At 40.4% G+C, this 22,273-nt stretch overlaps 1 protein-coding gene across 5 annotated transcripts in view; it reads right to left on the reverse strand.

Moving 5' to 3' along the window:
• Nucleotides 1-1,089: 1,089 nt before the first annotated feature.
• Nucleotides 1,090-22,273, reverse strand: part of Znf410 (zinc finger protein 410) — a 29,833-nt gene continuing 8,649 nt past the window's right edge. For 4 of the 5 annotated variants that reach the window (XM_040742767.1, XM_040742770.1, XM_040742769.1 and 1 more), the window contains 9 exons: nucleotides 20,175-20,393; nucleotides 18,404-18,595; nucleotides 13,631-13,781; nucleotides 11,574-11,755; nucleotides 10,569-10,658; nucleotides 6,904-7,029; nucleotides 6,238-6,378; nucleotides 4,776-4,903; nucleotides 1,090-1,675 (listed from right to left, as the gene is read on the reverse strand). In XM_040742767.1, the coding sequence (XP_040598701.1) occupies nucleotides 1,637-1,675; nucleotides 4,776-4,903; nucleotides 6,238-6,378; nucleotides 6,904-7,029; nucleotides 10,569-10,658; nucleotides 11,574-11,755; nucleotides 13,631-13,781; nucleotides 18,404-18,595; nucleotides 20,175-20,393 (1,268 nt within the window). In that variant the 3' untranslated portion in view covers nucleotides 1,090-1,636. Of the gene's footprint in view, nucleotides 1,676-4,775; nucleotides 4,904-5,769; nucleotides 5,974-6,237; nucleotides 6,379-6,903; nucleotides 7,030-10,568; nucleotides 10,659-11,573; nucleotides 11,756-13,630; nucleotides 13,782-18,403; nucleotides 18,596-20,174; nucleotides 20,394-22,273 lie in introns of those variants that run through there. The other variant, XR_005876215.1, reaches the window with a different exon arrangement.

Genomic DNA, 22,273 nt, shown 5'->3' on the forward strand with positions numbered 1-22,273 from the left:
ACCACACTGGCCTCAAACTTGGATTTGCCTGTCTCTGCCTGCTAAGTGCTGGGATAAAGGCCACCACTACCTGGCCTGGTTTTCAGTTTTCTAAGGCTCCTCAGTTCAGCTTTACCTCTACAGTGTCTCAGAAGTGAGTTAGCACTGTCTTATGGTAGTAGTGTTTTCTCCTGTTTTTCAGGTTATGTCTATGCTGTGTGTTGTGGAGATATGTGCATGACTGCAGGTGTCCACAGAAGCCAGCTGAGGACATCAGATCCCTTAGAGCTGGAGTTAGAGGGTGTTGTGAACTGCTTGATGTGGGTGCTAGCAATGAAACTGGGCTCCTCTGGAAGAGGTGCTCTCAACTGCTAAGTCATCTGTTCTGTTTTTCCTTTCTTTTTCTTTTTGGAGACAAGTTCTTACTGTGTAGTCTTGGCTATCTTGGAATTCCCTATGTAAATCAGTCTGGCCAGAAACTCAGAAATCTGTCCTCTGAATGTTGGCCACCACCAAATCTGGCTAATCAGTGTACTTTTTATTTTCTTAAGACAGTGTCTCACTGTGTAGACTTGGCTGCCTGGAACTTTTGTGACAAGGTAGTTTCAAACTCTTAAGAGATCTGACTGCCTAAAAGGCATGAGCTCATATCCCTAGCCCCTTTCTCTTTTCTTTTCAGGGCCTTATATTAAAGAAAAAGACTGGATTATTTTCTTGGCCTCTTCTTTAAGAACACATCTATCTAAAACAGCAGTTGTCAACTTGTGGGTGGTGACCCCCCCATCAGATATCCTGCATATCAGATATTTACATTACGATTCATAACAGTAGCAAAATTAAGGTTATGAATTAGCAATGAAGATAATTTTATGTTGAGGGGTCACCACAACATGAGAGGGTTGCAGCATTAGGAACGTTCCGAACCACTGGTCTAAAACAAGAGCCAAAGAGCCGAGTGCATTGTTTTGTTTAAAAGGAAAACTGAAACTCCAGATCATGTGACTTTTAACTTAAAAACAAACAAACAAAAAACCCATCTTATAACATGCTATTTTAAGTTCCATAAACAAAACAAAAAATGACCAAGAAGAGGTGTACCTCAGCCTGGGCCAAGGGAGATTCAAGTAATTTATTTTTACAGCCCAATGGCTGAGAGTCTCTTACTCAGGTTGCTAAGGGAAGAATGCCACAGCGTAACTGGCATCACTCCCTTCTTCAAAGCAACAAGGCATCTTGAAAATTCAATGTCCTGGTGAAGTTCTGTGGTTGGAAGCAGGACATGATTCAACAACATGAAAAGACAGCTGGGGGTCTAGGATGAAAACTCTTTGAAGGAAAACCTGAACAGTCAATGAGAATCTTCATTCAACACACCATTAAACTCGCTTTTGAGAGAAGTCTGCCCAAAGCTTTGCGGGAGGAAGAGAAGCAGCTACAGGTGTCCAGCCCATAGTCACTGCCTCACTCTGTTTGGGCCGGATGGGGTTGGACGGAAGCCCTCAGACACCCCTCTTCTTTGCCAGGGGGATGAACACAGGCAAGGCGAGGTCTTTGTCCTTCACAGATTCATTTTAGTTCTGGCAGAATGTGAGCCTTTGGATCTGTTCCCATCATGCACTCTCGGGTCAGATAGATCTCCTCCTCTAGGAGCCAGCAGTCATGTCTGTCTTTCAGTTAAATCTCCTTGGCTTAGTAACTATAAAATTGAAAACATAGACTTAGGTTATGGATGAATTACAGAAGCACAAAAACCAGCTAAATGAAAGGATTAAGAGTGGAGTGATAAATTCAGTAAAGGATGATGGATAAAACTTACTTATAATCCATTTGTTTTTAGGTTTTTTTTTTTTTTTTGAGACACAGTTTCTCTGTATTGTTTTAGAGGCTGTCCTGGAATTAGCTCTTGTAGTCCAGGTTGGCCTCGAACTCACAGAGATCCACCTGCCTCTGCCTCCCAAGTGCTGGTATTAAAGGCGTGCACCACCAATGCCCAGCTAAAAACCAATTCATTTTTACTTTATATGTATTAGTATTTTGTCTGCATATATGTCTACATGAGGGTATTGTAAGCTGCAATGTGCTGGGAACTTAACTCAGGTCCTCTGGAAGAACAGCTAGTGCTTAACCAATGAGCCATCTTTCCAGGCCCCAAAAGCTTGCTTTTGTTTTTGTTTTGTGAGACAGGGTTTATCCGTGTAGCTCTGGCTGTCCTGGAACTTGTTATGTAGACCAGACCAGTCTTTACCTCAGAGATCCGCTGATCTCTGCTTCCTGAATACTGGGACTAAAAGTGTGTGCCACCACACCTGGCTGCCACATTAACTACAGCACCTGATAAAATAACCTGAATCTACAGGCTCAGCAACTGTGTTCACACCTGACAGTCAGTGATGGAGGAGTCAACAAAAAATGAAATCAGTAGTGATGGAACCAAAACTGCTATAAAGTCAGTGTCAATCCAAAACACAGAAAACCAGGAAAGGGAGCTGTTTCTACTACAACTCCTGAAGCAGGAACCTACCCTACCCATTAGAGATTCAGGGTTTCACTGGGCTTAAAACCTTTCCTGTGGTGAAGGGAGATGGGCCTGAAGGACTCCTACAGGACTGTAGGAAACACTGATACTCCACTCTGTACTGTACAGTTTTTGAATAATAATTGATGAAACCAGTTTCCACCTGTGTGTGTATGTATATATGTACATGAAGGAGGTCCACATGCCATCCACCCTGTTTTTGTTTTGTTTTTGCTTGTTTGTTTTTTATTGAGACAAGGGCTCTTGGAAGCCTGAAACTCATGGATTTTGGCAAGGTCAGCTGGCTGATGTGTTCATATACTACCTGTTGCCAAACCTAGAATTTTTTTTTTATAATCCCGAAATGCTGGGATTATAGGCATGTGTTACCATGTCTGGCTGTTTTACAAAGGTTCTTGGGAGCCAACTTGTGCCTTCATGCTTGTATAGCAAGCACTTGACCAAATGAGCTACCTCCCTAGCCCCACCAGAAAACAGGGAGAGCATGCCAGTAAGCAACATTCCTCCCTGGTCTCTGCTTCAGTGCCTGATTCTAGGTTCCCGTCCTAGCTTCCCTCCATGGTGGACTCTAATCTTTAAGTTATAATAAACCTTCCTTTCCCACGTTGCTTTTTGGTCATGGTGTTTAAATCACAGCAACACAGAAACAAGGTGATATGTTAACCAGACACAATACATGGGCTCTGGTTCATGTCAGACAACCAAAGACATTTCTCAGGAGATGAAAAACAACAACTAAATATTAGATGGCTACAAATTATTACTCAACTTTTTGGGGATGGAAATATAGTTATTTCCTACATCCTTATCTTTTTTTGTTTTGTTTTTTGAGACAGGGTTTCTCTGTGGCTTTGGAGGCTGTTCTGGCACTCACTCTGTAGACCAGGTTGGCCTCGAACTCACAGAGATCCACCTGCCTCTGCCTCCCAAGTGCTGGGATTAAAGGTGTGGGCCACCAATGCCCGGTCATCCTTATCGTTTTTTTTTTTAATTTTTATTTTTTTATTATATATACAGTGTTCTGTCTGCATGTATCCCTGAAGGCCAGAAGAGGGCACCAGATCTCATTTCAGATGGTTGTGAGCCATCATGTGGTTGCTGGGAATTGAACTCAGGACCTCTGGAAGACCAACTAGTGTTCTTAACCACTGAGCCATCTCTCCAGCCCCATCCTTATCTTTTAATTAACAGTTATACTCTAAAAAAAATAGAGAGGTCTATAATATTTTACAATGTTCTGGCACAAAAACAATGTAACATTAAATACTGAGGGGCTGGAAAAATGGCTCAGCAGTTAAGAGCATTTGCTGTGCCTGCAGAGAACATGACCCTGGTTCCCAGTAACTACACAGTGGCTCACAACCACCTGTAACTCCAGTTCAATAGGATCTGATGTCTTCTCTGCCCACAAGGGAACTAGGCGTGCATGAGATACCCATATACACATGTAATCAAAACAAACATGCCAAATAAAAGCTATTTCCATAAGATAGTTTTAAAAATAGAAATCATTAGACAAGTGGATTGCAGTATAGAAAACAACCAATTTGTGTTTCTTTTTTAATTTATTTTATGTGCATTGATGTCTTGCCACGGGAGTCGGGTCTCTTGGAACTGGAATTATAAACAGTTGTGAGCTGTCATGTAGCTCCTGAGAATTGAACTGGGTCCTCTGGAAGAGCAGTGTTCTTAATTACTGAACTATCTCTCCAGCAACCCCCCATAAGATAAATTTCAAAGAAGAAAAACGAAGAGGCAAAATAGAGGAGGCAGTTGCATAAGTGAGACAGCAACCTACAAAGGATAACTTAGAACCAATGATGCCAACAATAGAATTTTCAATACAAAATAAACAAGTCACAACAACAAATATAAAGCCCTGATAAGAGTATGCTGACATGAATGCTTAAAGTCCTATGGTTAACTCTTAGATACTATAAATGGCTTACTAGGGCATAAAGATTATACTGAAAGGAAAGGGGGAAGGGGAGAGATTGTAAAACAAACAAAATCAAATCCTGGAGGGATCTTTGTAGAACAGGTTGGCCCTGATACCTGCAATCATGTGTATTGGGGACACACATACAGAGCACAAATAATTAAAAATAAACTTAACAATTATGTGTAAGAGTGCTCAGGCCTCAGAGTATCAGATCAGTCTCCCAAATCACAAGACAGCACTCAGACCACAGTCACACTGCACTAACACTTAAAGCAAAGTAAGCCAGTCAAAGGAAGAGCAGGAGAGAGACAGCTTTACCTCCTGTGGATTTACTGCAGTTAAGACAGAAACTTCATAGGACTGCCTCCCCGACTGCATGGTCGCCAAGTGATGTGTCACATCAGTCACTGAAGACAGGGGGCGTGAGGACCCTTCAGTGAGCACCTCTGTGAAACAACAGGAAAATTAATCTCCAGTGAATAGAGAATCCACATGTACACCCACTGCTACATCAAGCCAATCATTAAAACACGTTAATATCTGATCCCTGAAGAATTCAACCCCAAGTTCTTTTTTTCTTCATTAGTGGATTTAGAAAGTAGTAACAAAAGGAGGATGGGAAGTCAAAGACAAGACAATTTTTCAATGTAACAATTTAGGATACTATGTTTTTCAGACTGTATGAAATAGGGCAAACACTGCATAGTCAGGCCCTGGAAGCTGTCAATACTGAGGTTCTGAGCAGTATGTCCATGTCAAGAACCTGAGCTAATCCTGGCTTAGAAAGTCATACTTGGTGTCCCTCACTCCCTTGGATTTGTTTCTTCAAGGCCAGCAAAGAGCTCCATGCAACGCCTGTCTCCTGGTGTACTCTGCACTAGTGCTGCTCAGGACAGGTGGGCCTGGGTAAGCACACTGTGGCTTTGTAAGCTCCACACTGAAGTCACTAAAACAGTCAGCTACACCTCAGACCGTGAAGAAGGAGTGACTAAAACACAGGTTCTCACACTTAGTAGACATTCATCAAGGAATCACCATGAGAATCTTTTGGAGATAGTTTACAGATAAACCACTTAGTCCTCAAGCAAATTAAAAGTGTTTTTTTGATGGAGACTTCATAACTTGGTCTGCTCTTCGAGACTGTACTGTATAATGAATGTTTACTGATATAATTTCATCTATTTACTCAATGATGTTTCATACATTTATGCTGTTTCAACTTCTCAACTAAAATGGTCCCTACCTCCTACTTTTGTCTTTCCCATGGTGCCAGGTACACAGTAGGCACTGAATAAATGCATGCTGACCTCACCTGGTAAGTTTTTCAGAGAAGAGGGCCTGGCCTGTGTAAGCTGGGTGAAATTTCTATACCAGAGGAGCAACTGTTTTCCTAGAGAGCCCTTTCTTTTCTCCAGAAGATATGGCTTTTGAAGGTATGGACAAACTGCTTTGTATCTCCTCTGTAAAACCTGGTTATGCTCTGTTTAAATGTTTTAAAAGTTAAGCTCTTCCATAACTGCAACAGGAAAGACAGACATAGTTGGGCTAGGATGCTACGGATTACAGATAATTTTAACTTTTAAGTTTTTTTCTTTATTCTTGTGTTTACATCATATTTAGTCATTAAAAAAGGATTCATTTAACCACCCCAGAGAATAAGTTCAAATACTATTCAGTCACACCATCATGTAAGAGATTAAAATCTCCATTTTGAAGGTAATCTACTCCTTAGCCCCGAGTTACAACTTGTTTCTCCCAAATAAAGAACTAGAAGTCTTACCATCATCAACTCCAAGAATAGAATTGGTATTTGGTAGATTCAAGGACTCTCCACCAAGGTTGGACTGGGGATTCATAGACACCAGGTTTTTACTGGGTACTGAAGCTTCTTCAAGCAAACTACTGCCCATTAATGGCTCAGCTGCACAGAGAACAGTATGTGAAAGACATAGCAGTAAAGGCTGTGCTTGGTCCTCATCTCCCTTCACAAGGTAGCTGACTGCCTCTTTCAGAACTGTAAGTTTTTGTCTTGGATGCATCTCCTATTTCACTCACTTTCAGATAACAGAATAAATCTACAGGGGAAGTCAATACTTAGGGATAATTATCATGTGACCACCAGCATATAATACAGATCAAATGAGGACATCCTTTGAAAGAATATTTGGAATTTTTAAAAGACATGGAAAAGAAAAAAGAGGTTCTATCAGTTTTAAAGTAGGGTAAAAGGCTGTCAACTCATCTCATTTATCAAGTTAACACAAACAATAAGGAAATACATGCTTTGAAAGTTTGCAGATGATTATACTATACAGCTGTTACAAACTATGAATTCATCAAATGAAACCAAGTCTCTCTACCCTAACCCTAACTACATTTCCAATAGCCAAGCAGTCCAATGACTTGGTTGTTTAACCCAGTTCTCCACTATGACCATTCTCCTCACCAGTTTGTTCCTGTTCTTGAGTCCCAGCTGCTCCCAGTTGCAAGTGATGCTTTCTCATGTGCACATTTCTGCTCCCACTCTGAGAAAAGGTCTTGCCACAAACTTGGCACTGATGAGGTTTCTCTCCTGCAAAAAGAACTATGTTGAGATAGGACAGCTCAAAAGACAGTATACAGTTCTGATGGCCACCAAGCAGACAGAAGACTTAGGTTTCCTCTTTGGCACACGACCTCTGTCACAGGGAAGGCAAAGGCCACCCCAGGAGCGCTTAGCACATGCACTGGCTCCAGCCTTCCAAACAGCCTCCTGCACAAAGTATTTATTCACTTTTCCAATGTCTTCCACCAACATCAGAATTCATATCCACCTCAAGAGTTCGTTACAACCTTGTGTTCATAAAATCCCACATCCTATTTCCTGTCAAGATTTAAGATCTTCATCATTCACCAACAATTTTCTTAACATAAGTGATCTGAACTATCACGTCTGTTTATAAGTCTCCAATAGTCTTCACTCACCTCCCCAGACAACCACCCTCAGAACAAAGCCCAAAAGCTAATTTCCACGGGCAAACACGCATGTTCCCAGGGTCCTGGCAGGTGGATAATGGAGTTAATAGAGAATGCTTCCCCAGTACAAGGGCAGCTGCTGGTCACTTCTGACCAGTGTTGCCATGTGTAGACAGAAGCTTTGTTCTGCCAGATTTTGTTTTTCTTGTAAGAAGCTAGAATTGAGGATTTTTAAATAAAATCTTCCAACCTGTAAATACTGGGAACCAACTTACAACTGGTAAAAGCATTAGGTAGCAATTTTCATTGCTGATAAGAATGCAGAAAACCACGACATCCATGGTAGGGAATCTGACATAGAAACAATACAGATGTTTTTGTCCTTCATCTAGGAGTTCTACCTCTCTAAATCTGCCCTTAAGTTACAACAGGAAATAATCTACACATAGGTTATTTATTGTACCACTATTTTAAATGGCTAACAATTAGACAAACCCAAGTAAGTGTCTCACAGATTAAAGTTGTGTGCCTATAACCCTTAGGAGACTATATGAGAAGAAAGGTTTAAAAAAATGTTGAAAGCCAACATGGGCTACAGCAGTGAGTTCTAGGCCACTCTGAATTACAGCTGAAACCTCCATTTCTATTCTTTTACTTTCTTTTAGGTATTTATTGCAGACACCTCACTCTGTAGGGCCAGCTATACTGGAACTCACTATATATAGCTAGCTTCAAATTCATGGCACTCCTTTTCTATCAGACTCTGGGTGCTATGCAATATACTACCAGGCTTTTCCAAAGCCTTATTTAAAAAAAGCCACAAACAGTTGAATGTGATGGTACATGCCTGTAATCCTATAACTTTGAATGGAAGATCAGCCAGGTCAATATAGTGAGATTCTGTCTCAAAAGGAAACAAAACAAACATCTCCTAGAACTGGAGTTACAGGGGGATGTCAGACACCTGATGTGGTGCTGAGAACTGAACCTGGGTCCTCTGGAAGGATAGGAGTAGTACTCTCGTAACCACTGGGACATCTCTCCAGCCTTCTGTTCTATGTCTGTGTTCTACCTATAAACAACCCCCAAATAAGTCAAGAAACCAATTTAATTTGCACTAGAAGTAACCAAAGCACCAGCTCCTTATTCTGAAAGCTCACAATGAAGACCAGGCATGGAATGCACGTCAATAATCCCAGAACTTTTGAAGCTGAGACAGGAGGATCACTCCAAGTTAAAGGCCTGCCTGTATATGTGGTTTGTTCCAGTCCTGCTTGAGGAAAACAAAAACGAAAACAAAACAAACCCACAAACCAAAAGCAAGCTCATAATGAAAAGCATTTAGCTTGTCATTACTTGTGTAAACGATCAAATAGCCCTACTTCATGAAGAGTCTCAATTCTAGCTAATGTGAAAGAATAGAACTAAGGGGAACTACCAACTAACTAGCAGGGGCAACCAGTTGATACCACCTGAACCCATTATCAATTCTGTCAAGCAAACCTTGCGTGGATCTTGATGTGATATAAATGAAGTACACTGTACCATATTCAATGTATTCTTACCCCAAGTTTTGAAGCTCTTAGAGCTTAATTCTATTTTTAGCAGCATAGGAAAACAAGCTGTAAAACAAAAAAGCAAGTGGTGGGACAACTCAGTGGTAGAGTTCTTGTACAGCTTGTGTGAGGCCCTGGGTTCACTCTCCAGCACTGAGGGAACATTACATAAAGGAAGCTGACAAATCCAGAGGCTACTATAGGACCTTGGTAACTCAATTCTATAATCTATCAAACAAACAACAGTATAAAAATATTTAGGTTCACAGAAGATTTAATAGCCAAGAGTAAGCAATATGAGACCCCAGGAGATCCTTATTTAAAGGAACCACCTTCTGGTTGAGGCTGCAGTTCAACAATTAATGTTTGCCCATTATACAAGAGGCTTTGGGCTCCATTTCCAACAACACAAATAAAGTAAATAAAATTTTAAAAATTAATTGAAATCATTTTGGAAATAACTTGATGGAACAGAACATGGACTGAATAAGATAAAAGCAAGAAGCTATTTCTAAATTTAATAGGCATAAGAAAATATCTTTTTTTATACAGGTGACATTGTTTTATACAACAAATACAACAAAACACGCTAGACTCAAGCAATACACATGTGAAGTTCACATCTGGCCCATATGCTCTCAGCCTGCCATTTTTACTTGGAACTTGTCATTATATAAAAACTGCTTAGCAGCTGGAGACAGAGCTCAACTGCTAAAACACTTGCCTAGCATGCACTAACTCCACACTTGCAGTCCCAATACCTGGGAGGTGGAGGCAAGATGATCAGACGTTCAATATCATCTTGTGCTACCTAAGACCCATCTCAACAAATGAAAACCAAAACACTGCCACACTGAGACCTCAACTATGAGTCCCCATCCCTGAGAGACCAGTCATCTCCATATCCCCACTCTCGCTGAGGGGCTTTGCTGTCGTCATCAGAATCAGTCTTGCTGCCTCACCTGCTCAGTGCTTTCTGTTTGGAAGGATGGGAAAGGAGGGAAGGGAGACAAGTATCAATTTACATTGTTCTACTTTGCTTACGAAGTCTGGCTGCTAAAGACTCTTTTCAGAAAGTCTGAAAGACAATTTTATCAGGGGAGACTAAGTCAGCTGCATAGAATAAGCAAATCGATAGAACTGCATGGAATTTAACAATACAAACCAAAACACAGGTCACTAAGTCTTTTCTTCTGCACTGCTGGCTACAATGAAGCCCTAGTAGGCACAGGCAGTCTCGTTGGAACGGTGACTGAAGCAGGACCACCAGTGCCTTCTCAGAAGACAGGACTGTCACAGCTCTTCCCACTTTGCTCTGGATTTTAAAATCCTCCCCCAGATGAGAGAAAATGTCAATACAGGATCAATATCGAATTTAACATATGAAAGCACAGATCTCAGAAAAAGGTCTGCATTAGCAGGTTCCTCAGTAAATGTGACAAGAACAGTAACTGGTGAGAAGACCTTTTGAATATAATTATTCCGGGCCTTATTGAGCTATATTAGCTTATGATGGAAAGTGTTTCTTAGAGTTCTGCACAGCCTTCCGCCCCTGTCTCTCGCTGTGTCTGAAGTCTAAGAGCAGCACAGATTCTAGTACCTGAGTGAACTACCAGGTGTTTCCGGAGGCTTGAATACTCAGCAAATGATCGGCCACATCCCTGGGCTTCACAAATGAAAGGCTTCTCTCCTAGAGACAGAAAGTGAGACAGAAGCTCAGTCTTCTAAGAATGGACCATCGCTGTGTTCTGATTTTAATGAATCACTCTTTCTGGTTTCTTTAACTTGTGCTATATAATTTCAACTGGGTACCCAGGAAATGTTGACTCTCAATGTTCTGGAATACAGACCGTGAGACAGCCTTCCAATTTTTTATTCAAATTTCTTTCTTGGAAAAAATACCTTTTATTATTTCAAGAACACTGAAATGAGAACTGTTCATTCACTAACATACTGAAGGGTTATGCCAATTTGGAGGGAATCATGTCTAGAACAATTGTGGTTTGCGTCTGGACTTTATTTTCTAAATGTCTTTAGAGCATACCTCCTGTCATTTGAGCAAAGCGGCACAGAAGCAGGGAAGAGGTACACATTCTCACAGGTGATTTGGGTTCAGTGATTAAGTTTTGCAAAAACCCATATCTGACAATGGTTCCAAAAGCACCTGTCTGTCTTTCTCTCCTCTCCTTCTGACATTGATTCTATTTCTCATGTTGTGAGCTCTAAGGCAGCAAGCACCTAGGCTCAGGGGTTCTATCTTCTCTTGGATTTAGTGCTCTGTAACATCTGTATAATAACTCAATAAATGCAGCTATACAATGTTCATAGACTGGAAAACAGGCTGACCTGTCCATTATGTCCTGGCGTCACTGTTATCTATGACTGCCTTACATTTCTTCCCTCAAGTTAGGCTTCTGGAGACAGACATCAATACTGTCCGTTCGTCACACACATATGAAGGTGGATAATGTTACCAATAATGAAATTAAGAAAATCTTCCGAGTCTAGGAACAACACTGCATCTTCATTTCTACTCCTATATTGCTTTCCTAAGTATGAGCAAACGGCAAGCAAGAGCAGAGCCCAGGAATGCAGAGCTGCGCACCCGTGTGTATGCGACGGTGGTTCTTCAGGTTTCCAGCTGTGGTGAACTGCTTACCACACCCAGACTCATGGCACATGAAGGGCTTCTCGCCGTTGTGTGTCCTCATGTGCACCTTTAGCCTCTGTAGCACATAAAAGCTTTTCCCACAGCCTTCTGCAGGGCAGATGAAGGAGCGCTCGTTTCTGTAAAGACATCATAAGCAACCATGCCTGAAAACACTTAGTACTGGAGGTACTAAGAAAAGCCAACATTTCTACTGACGCTCAAGACACACAAGAAATCCCAAACTTGAATATATCAAAATAACCCAGCTTATTGAAATTATGAAAGCTCAATCCCAACCCAACATTAACGTCACAGAATTAGAGTCTAGGCACATATATTATTATTGTTGTTGTTATTTTACTTATTTTCATGTGTATGGGTGTTTTGCTTGCATTGATGTCTATGTATATACCACAGGCATATCTGGTACCCAAGGAGGTCAGAAGAGAGTACTGAATCCTTAGCCTACCATGTGCTGAGATAAGTGTGCATCACCATACCTGGTTGAAGGTGCTTGTATGTTAATAGAAAGAATTGTGTCGTCTTATTTACTTATTTTATTTGATGCATGTGGCCTGGGCAGGCCTCAAACTTACTGTATAGAAAAGGATGGCTTTGAATTCCTGATTTTCCTGCCTCTACCTCTCATTACATCATTCCTGATAAATGTTTCAATAAGACATTTGGTACCTAAATATCTTAAAGAGCAAAAATTCTCAAGCTTTATTACAAAATAATTTGAGAACTTAATATGTAAGGGCTAGAGAGATAGATTAGCTATCAAGAGCATTGGATGCTCTTCCAGAGGACCCAGGTTTTATTTCCAGCACCCCAAGAGATGGTGCATTGCTGCCTGGAACTCCAGTTGAGGGTGCTCTAACACCTTCACACAGACACACATGCAAGCAAAACACAAATACACATGAAATAAAAGTAAATTATTTAAAGAAGGGGGCTAGGGCTATAGCTCAGGGAACAGTTTATTTTTTAACAGATTAGAAAGCCCTGGTTTAGATCCCAGAACAACAAAAACAAAAACCAAACAGGAGGATGTGTTGTGGCATATTATCTTAAGACAAGTTACATTTGTTTATGCTGTGGAACATTTGTTTTAATGATGCAAAGATGTATTGCATTCTTATTTGTTTTTGTTTGTTTTCTGAGACAGGGTTTCTCTGTGTAACAGCCCTAACAGTCCTAGAACTTACTCTGTAGATCAGGCTGGCCTTGAACTCACAGAGATCCACCTGCTTATGCCTCCCAAGTGCTGGGATTAAAGGTGCACACCACCACACTGCATTTGTTTAACTCTGTGAATTATGATTCTTTGCCTGTCTAAAATACCTGATTGGTCTAATAAAGAGCTGAATGGCCAACAGTTTGGCAGGAAAGGATAGGTGGGGATGGCAGGCAAAGAGAATAAATAGGAGGAGAAATCTGGGAAGAAAAAGAGAGGAGCAAGGAGAGGAGAGGAGGACCATAGGGTCAGTCCCGAGCCAGCCACGGATTAAGAGTGAAAGTAAGATATACAGAAGAGAAAGGAAAAAGTCCGAGTCAGAAGGTAGAAGGCCTGTAAACCAACACTTGGGAGGCTGAGGTAGAAAGATCAGTTAAGTTAAAAAAATTGCAGCAACTTGGGCAACATAAGATTCCATTGAAAAGCCAGGCATTGGTAGCGTACGCCTTTAATCCCAGTATTCTGGAGGCAGAGGCAGGTGGATCTCTTGTGAGTTCCAGGACAGCCTCTAAAACAATAGAGAGACCTTGTCTTGGGAAAAAAAAACAAAAAACAAAACAAAAAAACCAAAGGATTCCATCAAAAAACAACAAGAACTAGAGATTGTGGTTTTTAAGACAAGATCTGGCTATCACCCAGACTGGTTTCAAACTTGCCAGCCTTTTAAAGGCAGAGATTATAGGTGTGTATTTATCACCACCCCTGACTGAGGAAGACAATTTTAGTCAGCATAGCTGGAGTCCCTGCTTTCCCACAGTCTGTCTGATTAGCTCACCGATGAGTTTTAAGGTGGTACTTGAAGTGAGCTGGCCACACAAATGTCCGGTCACAGCCTTCAACTGTGCACCTGAGCTTCTTTTCCACTTGAGGAAGGGGCCCAGAGTCTTTGGGTTGCGCATCACCAGAACCAAGGTGGACATTTTCTCCTGTAACAAGAGACACACTTATAATTCAGGGAGGAACCCTGCTTAGATACTTAGATTCAATTAAAATTCCTACAATTCATTCCTAGTGATCATTAATCAGTTATCTGCTTGTGTTTCCTATATACAGGCATTGAGGGTAATCTATATTCCCCATCCAGAGAATTATCCACAGTTACCATGTTTTATTAAACAAGACCAAGTTTCTGACAAATGTAAGGATATCAATTATGTCTCCCTTTCACATTATTTCAGAAAGCAGAATTAAAACTATTCTGTGGGGAGCCAGGCATGGCTTGATTGAGTAGTCTCAAAAAGAACCCCATTCCAAAACAAACAAAACACCCCCCCCATTTCTTAAGACACAAGCTGGTAGAGAAGTAACAGCAAGAGTGGAGGCTACAGAGGTAACTTGAAGTTCTAGATTAAAAAAAAATCCTGTATTTTAGTCAGGCATGGTGGCACATACCTTTAATCCCAACCCTTGAGAGACAGAGGCACAGACTGATCTCTGTGAGTTTGAGGCCAGTCTGGTCTACAGAGTGAGTTTCAGGATAGCTAGAGCTACACAGAGAAAACCTATCTCAAACAAACAAATAAATAATAAATAAATAAATAGTCATGTATCGGGCTGAGTTTATAGCAGATTTCTATCCCAGATACCACTCTTAAGATCTCCATCTTTTGACTCAACTTAAGCATTTCCCATCACTTGAAGGATAAAAACAATCTTCCAATTTACTATCTTACCGTCTTTAGTTATCTCTTATGAGAGAGAACATCTATAGGCATGTGTTCCACACATAGAGGCAAAGAGAAAGCAAGCAAGGCTCCATTAAAATTACAGAAGTCAGTTAACTTAACAGTGAACGCAAGTTCCATGCCAGCAGGTGATGCTCCTTTTCTTCCACTGCTTCAAAATATTGTTGGACAGCAACGGATGAAAACACTCATAGTCACTTCTCCTGCCACAAGCATACTGAATTTCTCTGTATTACATACAACTTAGGAATAGAATTTATATTTCCAAATTTCCCTCTGAAAATCAAAGAGTAGGCTATAATGTGCTGTACTCTTATCACAGTCCCTATAAACAGTTGATCAAAAGCAGTTTCTGTCCCAACTAGCAATCTTTCTCTCTATTCTATCGTCACATTCTACTTGCTGTATTTTACCAAACTAACAGTAATAGAACTAATTGTTCTAGGACATATGTCAGGACATAATTTTGGATGCTTCCAGCTAGCTAACATTAACATTTTCTTTCATAATATTGCTCTCCATTTGTTAAAAAAAATGTAATCAATAGTTAAACTTTAACTAGGACTAAAGTATATATAACAAAGTTTCCCAGCTAATCAGTTTCTAACAAAAGGTCTATAAAACCCTGTGCTACTCTAGACAGTGACACAAGCAAACAGCCAGAGCTTTGTACATTCAGTTTTGTACATGCATTAAGAACAAGGTAACTGGGGGTGGAGATGGGGCCGCTGGAGAGGTGGCTCAATGGTTAAAGGCACTGCCTGCTCATCCAGAGGTCCTGAGTTCAATTCCCAGCAATCGCATGGTGGCTCACAACCATCCATAATGAGATATGGTGCCCTCTTCTGACATGCAGACATATATGCAGGCAAAAAGCTATACACATAATAAATAAATCTTCAAAAAAAAAAAAAAGTAACTCAGTGGGTAACAGTTCTTACTACCAAACTTTAAGATCCTTGTTTTATTTTTAGGACCCACATGGTAGGAGACCCAGCTCCCAACCCCTAAAGGGCATGGGCGCGCGCGCGCACACACACACACACACACACACACACACACACACACACACACACACACACACAGAGAAACTATATTTTTGTCTTATGTTTGTGCTTACTTTGTATTCAGAAATAAGACACTTGGTTAAGAATAGAAAGTAACTTTTCATCTATTTATTTTGGAGGGGTTTTACTATGTAACAATACTTTGTATTCAGAAATAAGACACTTGGTTAAGAATAGAAGGTAACTTTTTATCTATTTATTTTGGAGGGGTTTTACTATGTAACTATGTCTGTTCTGGAACTCACTAGGTAGACTAATCTGGCCTCAATACACAGGGATCTACTGTCCCCTGCTTCCCTAGTATTGGAATTAAAGACCATGTCCACCCCATTTCCTATTGGGTTGTGAGCTAACATATTTTGAGAATAAAAAACATTCATGGAATACTTTATATTGAAAAGCTTATACCTAATTATTTAGTCTCCTCAATGGCTCAAACAGGTTAAGACATTAATCTTTATGTTCTGAACATGAGAAAATTAACAGCATGCAAGGCAAGAAATCAGAAAATGATGATGCCACATCTGGACCCCAGGCCTGCACTGCTTCTCACTGGTAAAGGCTGCATTATTTTCTAAACATAAGTAGAATGGTGAAGGTTTCAGGATCCAAGGAGCAGAAAAGCCATCTCAGGAAAAATCCTCCTCAAATGGTTAGAATAAATAAAGGGCACTATAATGCACTATGATAGTCACAAAGTAACTATTTGAGATGAACAACAATACATGCAGGATTTACTGTTTATAAAAGTGCAATATTCTGAAATTACTATTTGTAGAGTCCCTAAGTTCTCTGAGATATTATTTAGCTTTTTGTTTCTATATGAACAGTAATTAAAATAATCATAAATTTACTCCTGATTATTATTAGCAAGAACTCCAAACAGCTGTGAATGACAATTCCTTGTTTATTCTTGGCTAGGCTAGTGGTAATATTGACACAAATAGTAATAACTTAATTATCACAGGCTAATGAGAATATACAGAAAGAGAACTAATCAAAAAAGGTCTAATAATTAAGGGTACATTACATAAATGAAAGTTTTGACTGGTGTGGAATGTTGTTGGTTTTTTTTTTTTTTTTTTTTTTTTTTTTGGTTTTTCGAGACAGGGTTTCTCTTTATTGTTTTGGACTCTGTCCTGGAACTTGCTCAGTAGACCAGGCTGGTCTCGAACTCACAGAGATCCGACTGCCTTTGTCTCCCGAGTGCTGGGATTAAAGGCGTGTGCCACCAACGTCCTACAGAATGTTTAAAATTACATATCCATGACTTTTTTGCCCCCAGATTTGTGAGACAAGTTTTCTCTATATCACAGCCCTGACTGTCCTGGAACTCAGTCTGTAGACCAGGCTGGCCTCAAACTCAAATAGATCTGCCTGCCTCTGCCTCCTGAGTGCTAGGTGTGCACCACCCATGATTCTTTTTTGTTTTGTCTTTTTAAGATTTATTTACTTATTATGTATACAGATTTCTGTCTGTAGGTCAGACCAGAAGAGGACACCAGATCTCACTAAGGATGGTTATGAGCCATCATGTGGTTGCTGGGAATTGAACTCAGGACCTGTGGAAGAGCAGTGCTCATAACTGCTGAGTTATCGGTAAGTCTCCCTCCCCCACCAATGATTCTTAAGGGTAACATGCCTGTCTGCATATATACCACTTAAGTACAGTGCCTGTGGACCCCAGAGGAGTGTGTGGGACCCTCTGGAAACAAACACAATGCTTTGGAAAGGCAGCAATCCACCTTAACTGCTGAGCCTCCTCTCAACCCAAGACAGCTGCACGTCAAAGCAGCCAGGTGATACTGATGATTTGGGGATGGTATTCCAAAATGACCGGCAGCACACATGAAGTTGTACAGACATGCTAAGCTGAAAACAAACACCACAAACTGAGAAAACAGCTCAGTGGGTGAAGTGCCTGTCACATAAGTCAGGCGGCCAAAACACTTATCAAATATGGCGTAATCCTAGTAGTGGGAAGGTACTTTAGCCTACAAATGTATGTCTGTATACTCCCCCCCCTCTCTCACACACACACACACAGAGATAAAATAGCTAGCACAATCAGCTAATCAACAAAACTGCCATGAATAACAAAATGGTTTCAGCAAAACAATATAAGTCAGATTCAACAATAACTTTATAGTTGTATTTTTATTAACTGATAGAACTATTTTAACATCTTTGAGCTTTAGATATAAAAAGTTTATATAAAATTTATACTTTACATATTTAAGGATTTTTTTGTTTTTGTTTTTCAAGACAGAGTTTCTCTGTATTGCTCTGGAGGTTGTCCTGAGACTTGCTCTGTAGACTAGGCTGGCCTCAAACTCACAGAGATCTGCCTGTGTCCGTCTCCTGAGTGCTGGGACTAAAGGCGCATGCCACCAAAGTCCGGCTCATATTTCAGGGTGATTACAATAAAAACATTCAAGATAAGAATCTTCGAATCTGTACTATTTTCTTCTTTTTTGGAGAGGAGCAATGTTGGCCTTGGAAATCTTTCTGCTCCAACCTCATGAATGCTGGGACTAAGGTTCTGTGCCACCATCCCCAGGCCCTACTTGTTCTTTAAGAGACACTCTGTACATTACTTAAAAGATGAAAGTTCAAAACATGAGTTTACTATTTGGTAGATAAAGCCAAGTTACTTTATACAATAGCACAACTTAATATAGGCTGCCATTCTCATCACTAAAATAATACGAATTACACACAATTCAAAATTTAGCTATCGAATTACCCGAACCTCTGTACAGAAAACCAGAAAGGAAAAAGCCACAGGAATCTCACCATTGATGCTGGTTTTTGCATTCTTTGCCAGCTGTGCACGAGTAGCAGCAATCAAACTGTCATGGGCCAATTCCTGGACCCGGAGGAACCATGGGATACTGCTGTCGGTGCTCTCACTAGAGAGGAAGTCATTGCCCGGATCCTCTGTCTCATCCTGCACAAACACGAAGTGCTCAGCTGAAGAGCCCAGACCTGGAAGAAGGACAATAATACAGGAAAGTCAGCCAACATCCTTTCATTAGCCCTGACCCAGAGACTTTTGTCTTCTGAACCAAATCATTCTAGATCTTTCTTTCTCATTTCAAGTTTCTGTTCCTATAAGTAATTAAGATATCTTTTTTTCCTTCAGTCCATACACTAATTATTAACCTGCTGCCTCTTGTTTCAGAGGCACAATGTTCTTTCCTGGCAACCAGGCCACCTCCCATTTGAAATATTCCAACCCCATGCTCAGTCATTCTCTCCTGTACTCTTCAGTTAAACTCTCTCATTGGGGCAGGAAAGATGGCTCCGCAGTAAGAGCCCTAGCTGTCACTATGTAGGCTAGGCTGGCATTGAACTCACAGGGCTGTTCCTGCTTCCCAAGTGCCACGACGTCCAACTTGTTGGTTTTGTTTGAGCAACACAGCCTAAGCTGGGCTCAAACCTGTCCTCCTGCTTCAGCTACAGGTATGTACTAAGCTTTAAAACAACTCTATCTTCCAACTTGTATTTCCATTCAGTTACATCCCATTCTCTTCCCACACCTATCTTCCAATAATTATCGATTTACAAAGGTCTCCAGATAGACATTTAATATTATTAATCCATCCTATAGTATCATTTCCCACCCACCATTCTCTCCTAGTTCTCCTTGTTGTTCGATTGTCCTCTTAAATGTCCCCCTCCCCAGGGCCCTAGGTTTGCCTTTTCTCTACATATGCTTCAAACCTCTCTATAAGCAAAGAATCCATGATCCATGTTTCACATTTTCTGCCTACTTTACACCCTCACCGTCCCCAGAACCCTGGATTCTTATTTTTCACTCTATAAGGTACTCATTCCTCAATGTACCTCCAGTATCAAAACACTAACAGACCCACTTGGAACTAAGCGTCCTCCTCCAAACCTGTTCTTGGTCAAGGGTACCACATTAATTTTCTAAACAAGGTTTCTGCCCTGGCAATGGTGGCACTCGCCTTTAATCCCAGCATTCTGGAGGCAAAGGCAGGTGGATCTCTGTGAGTTCGAGGCCAGCCTGGTCTACAGAGTGAGTTCCAGTTCCAGGACAACCAGGATTGTTTCACAGAGAAACCCTGTCTCAAAAAAAAAGTTTCTGTTGGAAGGTGTACTGGCACTCTACACTTGTGCTCAGCAGTACGAGGCAGGGGGATCCCAATTTCAAGACTGTCAGTGCTTCACAGAGAAACCACCCTTATCCAAGGTGATTACCATTTGATACACAGCATCTAACACCATACAAGAGCAGACAGCATTCCATGCTGCAGACAACAGCGATGATAAAAGCAAAATACAAAGAGTAAACTATTCTTACACTTGGCAAAATTTAAAGCCAATCATCTCACAAACTTAAACAAGAGGAAATGCAGTCATCATTGAGTCTGCACTTCTTTTATATATTTAACAGGTCACCAGATCATACCACATACCAACTCTCTAAAGTCATCGAATAATAAAGATTATTTTTGCATGTTATGAATATTAAATTTTGGCCCACCTCTAACTTTTTCCCCTAAAGAATGAGTAGAGTTCAGAAAAGATGAAAACATACCTGCTCTTGTTAGGTTAAGGAGAATAAAAGAAGTGCTATCACTTGGCTGTAGATCTTGCAACAAGCTAGGCGACTCTGGAGTAGACAGAAATTCTGTGGACTTCTGTACAGTCTGAGCCCTTGTCTCCTCCCCGTCTGGGCCCACATTCACCTGAAGGCTCCTCAAAACAGCTGAAGAAGGGACCTCCTTGGAGGAGTTAGTATGATTTGAAGCATCATCTAGTGAAGGAAAACACCACAGCTTCATGTAGCTCTCACCTCCATGGAGCAAACCTTTTCAACAAATACCCCCTAAGTGCTAAATTCCACTTACTTTCTAAGAGGTTTAGGAGACTAAACTGCATTCTCAGTTTTGCAAATACAAAAACTGCCTTAGAATAACTACAGGGGGTAAAAGAGCATGGGAAACCACCAAAATTTTGTAATAATTAGTATGTTTCATTTCAGTTTGGGGTTTAAAATGAATATACATAGATAATTTAAAACGCTTGCTCTAAAGAAGTTTGTTCTAAGCTGGACATAGTGGTGCACCCCTTTAATCCCAGCACTCAGGAGGCAGAAGCAGGTGGATCTCTGTGAGTTCCAAGCCAGTCTGGTCTACAGAGTGAGTTCCAGGACAGCCAGGGCTACATAGAGACCCAGTCTCAAAAATCCAAAAAGGAAGTTTGCACTAAGGGGGGGATCATGAGACTCTGCCTCAAAAACAAAATTAAAAAAAAAAAACAAAAACACCCCATTTTTAAATTTTTTAAGAATAAACTATTTTAAATGAAAATTAACATTTAGCAATTAGGTATAATGACTCTACACAATCAGGAATTACACTGTGTGATGAAGTATACATATTTCCAGAGGCTTTCATTCATCTTTGTAAGAGGCAGGTAACATCTTTTTCTCTTTTAAACAGATGACAAATAAGATCATAATAAAAATGGACAATACTACCATTTTCATTAGATGCTGGTCTAATGAAGTTATACAATAATGTGACTATTCTTCACCTCACACAACATACACTGAATGACAATTTTAAAATGGCAGTTCTATACCATGTTTATTTTACCAAACACACCAAAAATATTTTTAAAACATAAAATTCATAATAGAGCTGTTCATCATAGCACAATATTGGAAAACAATCATCAACAGAAACACTCACTAAAACACTGTGGTATGTAAGTATGGAATGACATGATGGCTGCTACCAAACCAAGCTACAGTAAGAATGAGCCTCACAAAGACAGAGTAAACAAGGTACAAAAACACCTATTAAAGAGATTATATCATTCCATTCATTTAAAGTCATAAACCAGCTAAGATTAAAATATGTTGCTTAGAGATATATACAAGGATGGTTAATTTAAAAAAAATCACGCTGGGCGGTGGTGGTGCACGCCTTTAATCCCAGCACTCGGGAGGCAGAGGCAGGCGGATCTCTGTGAGTTCGAGGCTGGGCTGGACCGATAGCCTCCAAAACAATACAGAGAAACCCTGTCTCGTAAAAACCAAAAAAATAAAAAAATAAAAAATAAAAAAATAAAAAAATCACAAAAGTAAAAACTGTGATGATATATTACAGAAAGTAAGTTTCTGTGTCTAGGAGAGCCTATTAGTTTGGAAGTTAATGCTGTTCTTGTTTGGGGAAGTCAGTATATGGATAGTTCCTTACATTTATTCCTCAAGTGGTTCATATATGGCTTTATATTCCTCTGTATCACCCATATATCATAACAAAAAACACGAGGGCCAATAGCATGGTTGTGGGTAAAGCCACTTACAACCTAGCCTGATAAGCTAAGTTCAATCCCTGGGATCAGTATGGTGGGGAAAAAGAGAGTCAACTCCCACAAGGTGTCTTCTGACCTCCTCACATACATACATACATACATACATACACACACACACACACACATACATCATGGCACATGTATTTAACATTTGATTCAATTGATTTTAATTTCCTTGGAGATACACACACACACACACACACACACACACACACACACACACACACACAGAGAATTGCTGACAAATCTGAGAGCTCTATTTTTAGTTCTGTTTTAGAGGAATTTCCATACATTTCCCATAATTGCAACAGT

The sequence above is a fragment of the Mesocricetus auratus genome, unplaced genomic scaffold, assembly GCF_017639785.1.
Source record: "Mesocricetus auratus isolate SY011 unplaced genomic scaffold, BCM_Maur_2.0 Super-Scaffold_15014, whole genome shotgun sequence".
NCBI classification, from domain to species: Eukaryota; Metazoa; Chordata; class Mammalia; order Rodentia; family Cricetidae; genus Mesocricetus; species Mesocricetus auratus.